The sequence below is a fragment of the Haemaphysalis longicornis genome, unplaced genomic scaffold, assembly GCF_048455015.1.
Source record: "Haemaphysalis longicornis isolate Haplotype H1 unplaced genomic scaffold, Haemaphysalis longicornis Haplotype H1 scaffold_13, whole genome shotgun sequence".
Taxonomy (NCBI): domain Eukaryota; kingdom Metazoa; phylum Arthropoda; class Arachnida; order Ixodida; family Ixodidae; genus Haemaphysalis; species Haemaphysalis longicornis.
In genome coordinates, this window is record NW_027526233.1 from 68,519,650 (window position 1) to 68,523,351 (window position 3,702).

At 49.2% G+C, this 3,702-nt stretch overlaps 1 protein-coding gene across 1 annotated transcript; it reads right to left on the minus strand.

The window, feature by feature from the left end:
• Positions 1 to 641: 641 nt before the first annotated feature.
• LOC144164084 (large ribosomal subunit protein uL11m-like) lies at positions 642 to 2,987 on the minus strand. The gene is made up of 2 exons (XM_077694650.1): positions 2,702 to 2,987; positions 642 to 1,016 (listed from the first exon to the last, which is right to left on the minus strand). Exons 1-2 carry the CDS (start codon positions 2,918 to 2,920, stop codon positions 642 to 644), a joined length of 594 nt encoding a protein of 197 aa, XP_077550776.1. The 5' UTR covers positions 2,921 to 2,987.
• Between the last annotated feature and the right edge of the window lie 715 nt (positions 2,988 to 3,702).

Sequence of the window (3,702 nt, forward strand, 5' to 3'; positions counted from 1 at the left end):
GAGTAAAAGGACCAGATGAATGAGTGCACTATTTCCTCCTGCTTCAACCGTGTCCCATTTCTTCCTCTTGCACCACCTACTGACCTGAGCCGACCGACTTCGCACCTTAAACTGCACATGCCGTTTTTCTCTTTCGTGTCATATTGTCCAATGCTGTCATCAGTGGCCATGCACAAACAGGGCCAGTAGCACGTTGGGGGGGCTAGTTGGTGTCCCGTCCTTTACGCGCGCCTTTTTTTCTTAAAATGGAACACCAACTACCCGCACAACATGCTGCACTGAGCTTTATTTGTCTCCAGGGGGCACTTCAAAAAAATTGGAGGCTGAACCCGTCCTGTCTCTCGTCACAGTCACATCCTTTACGTGCAGTTCTTAGTCTTCTTCTTGTTCAAACGAAAAATACCGGGACTGCAACAATGCATCGCAGGCAGCACTCTCTCATTGCCTTCGAAGGAAAAACGACAGGGAAACAATTAGCAGCGGAAGCTAGCGGGAACTGGTCGACACGGCTACAGAACCACGGTCACCGTTCAAACGGTTCTCGTCCCACTCAAAGGAAGAATGAAGGTGAACCGCTCCAGGCAGATGCGAGCGCGAACTGTCCTTGCAACAATCTGCTCCAAAAGCAAGACGACCGGCGCTCAAGCAGCCGTCCGAAGAAGCTTGGACTGCCGCTTCTCCTCGAGCGCGGCCAGCTGCTCGTTGACGACGGGCTCGCGGGCCTCGGGGAACTGCCGGTACTCGTCGGCCGTAAGGCTGCGGACGACCTTGACGCCGCAGCGGTGGGCCAGCTGGAGGACATCCTTGCAGATGTCCTGCAAGGACACGCAGTCGTAGATGCTGTCCTGGCTCTTGATGCGGGCAATCTCGTAGACGTGTTTGAGCGTGATCATGCCCGCGAACTCCCGGCCAGGCTGCATGGCCCCTCGGTCAATGCCGGCCGCCTGCTTCACGAAGTACGTGATGGGGGGGTTCAGCATCTCCAGGTCGTACGTGCGGTCAGCTTTCACCGATATCTGCGGTGGGAACAGAAAAAAAAAAAACGGTTGACTCTATCATCACCATCACGCGCTGTTTTTCCAGCTTCCTATCAAACGGATGCAATGACCACTGCTAAGATCTTACGCCTGAAATATTCCTTGCCCGTGATATTCTTGCGTCAATTTCCTCTTCCTGTGAAAATGTGGCTGAACTCTCTCTCTTTAATGGAGCCATGCACACAAAACACAAGTTTGTTTCATTAGAAAGATTGCCTCGTAAGAATCATACTAACACCACTTTTAACACACAACTCGCTCAAATAAGCTATATAATTAATAAAAAAGGGAATGGCCATGCGACCCATTCGCCCATTTCCCGCAATGGAACCTATAATGTCACACCAGCCAGCTCTGCGATTGGCGGGGGCCAAAAAAAGCAAACACAAATTAGCCAGAGCTGCCGAACAAGCTATTTGCGGTTAAATGTAATGCACATTCATTTCACAACAGCAAGTATGGTGGAGGTAAACAATGAAAGTTACAAAAATACACGTAAACATAGAATTACCGATGCTCACTGCTGTTGCTAGTGGGCGCACTATGCTTTTTTTAGCTGCACAGCAGCCCGCTGCTTTGGAGTTGTCTTGCACGACACCGGCCAATTGGTATATAGGGCGTTGTCTTTCGTGACCCTGTCTGTCAATAATACCCCAAGTTTCACGAAGCAATTACTTTCTACCGCAACAAAAACAAGATAGCTGCAAATACATCCCAAAATAAGGCAACAGTGGTCAACGGTCCGCGGCTGAGTATGGTAGCGCCATCTGAGAGGACTGACGGTAAGCAAGGCTGCAGTGCCGAATCCCACCCTTGTGACTTCATTGTAAACGTCACGCAAACACAGATTCTGCGGGAAAATCAAAATTTTAACCTAAATTGATTAAATTCCCAAGTGAATACGGCATCGTTTGCTGTCGGACAAGCGCAGACAAAGAACCTCGTGCTGCGCAGAGAAAGCAGCAGCAAAGGAATCGACCAGCGGATACCAAGAGAAAATGGTAGCTGGTACCAGCCAGTTTACGGCTCAATTCCTAGCCGGTCCCAGCTGGGAATCCAACAGCAAATCAGTTGGTTCCAGATACCATTTTCGCTTGGGTAATAAGTGGACGCATCGGCCAATGAGGGTGCACATTTAACAACAGTCATGTCCTTCCTTCGAGTGCATATGCGCTGGGAAGGCGACACACTGGTCCAGTTGGCTGACTCTGCGGCGGGAGATGTTACGAAAGATATTAACGTTGTAAGCGAGGAAAAGGTGAGATTTTGAAAGAAAGCAAAAGCGTAAAAGAAAGGTTTGTTGCCATTTACTAGGTATCCATTGATTCTTTTGGTACTACAGCCGCACCAGGTGAAGGCCTTTCGAAACCACTCGTGAACCTCTCATAGCGGGCCAGTGCGGTTTCGGTAGCGTGTACAACATTACCGGTTAGATTTACAAAGGGACGTCTAAATAATCAACCGTCTCCTGAGCGTGGCAAAACCACGCCAGGACGGGATAGACCAAAGGAATACACAAATGCGCAATCATGCGCAAAACTGTAAACTGCAAGCGTTTCTACGGCGAAGTCATCGCACTGCTCCATTCCTTTCAGAGGATGCGTAGTTCTCAACCGACTATATGAGCGTGCGGCCTCGTAAGGTCATTGTTCGGTCTTGCCCACCTTGCAAGGAATGGGCAGCCCCTCCTTGATGTCCTTGGTCTTCTCGTTGAAGTCCTTGCAGAAGTGGGCGATGTTGATCCCACGCTGATCCAGCTGCGGTCCGAGCGGAGGGCCCGGCTGGGCGATCCCGGCCGGCACGTAAAGCTTCAGCGGCGTCGTGTGCATCACCTTCTCCACCACCTTCTTCATAGACTTGAGCCGCTTCACACTTTTGGACATGACTAGGCCGCTTCACCGGTGTGTCGCTGGGACAATAGCGGAGTGGTTAAAAGTGCTAATACAGCTACTCAAGTTGCAGGCGAGAAAATTGACCTACGACGACGCACGCATGGCACGCATCGTAGAGTTTGCACGCATGACCCAAATGACTTTGGATTGATCGTGGCTGGTCTTGCTACGGCAAGGACTTTTTTTTTCTACTCAAATTTTATGATATTGGCGTTACTATTCATCTCAAACATTTAATTGCGGCTAAAAGTTTATTCAATGCATATTTAAAATGATTTTTACAAGGATTTTTAAAGCGTACAGAGCAGAGTTCCCTCAATACATAGTGTGCATGCGCGTCACCGAGCGCCGCTTCATCACTTCCGGTACGCGCGACGGGCCCTATTCTCGACTGCACAAATTGCCGGCAATTCAGGCAATTTTCCGGAAGTCTTTTCTGATTGACTTGCAATTTTGGTCACGTGCTTCCGGTTGACAAAGCGGTTGAGTGTGCTGTCGTCATTTTGACGTTTCATGTCGTCTACGGACACCAGTTCTAAAGTTTGCCTTATTTGTCGTTAATAAAGGTGCATAATTCTTGGCCGGCAATGAAAAACCAGACTAAATGCAGCGGACATGACAACGTAAGCCTGTCTTTGCTATTCAACAACAATACTGCTCTTAATACACACCCCCTCTGTGATTGGCTGAGAAGGCGTGACGTAATTTAAACAGTTGGCGGGAACGATTACGTCATGCCTTGGCAACTTCAGGCTGCGTAAAAGTGACGTAAT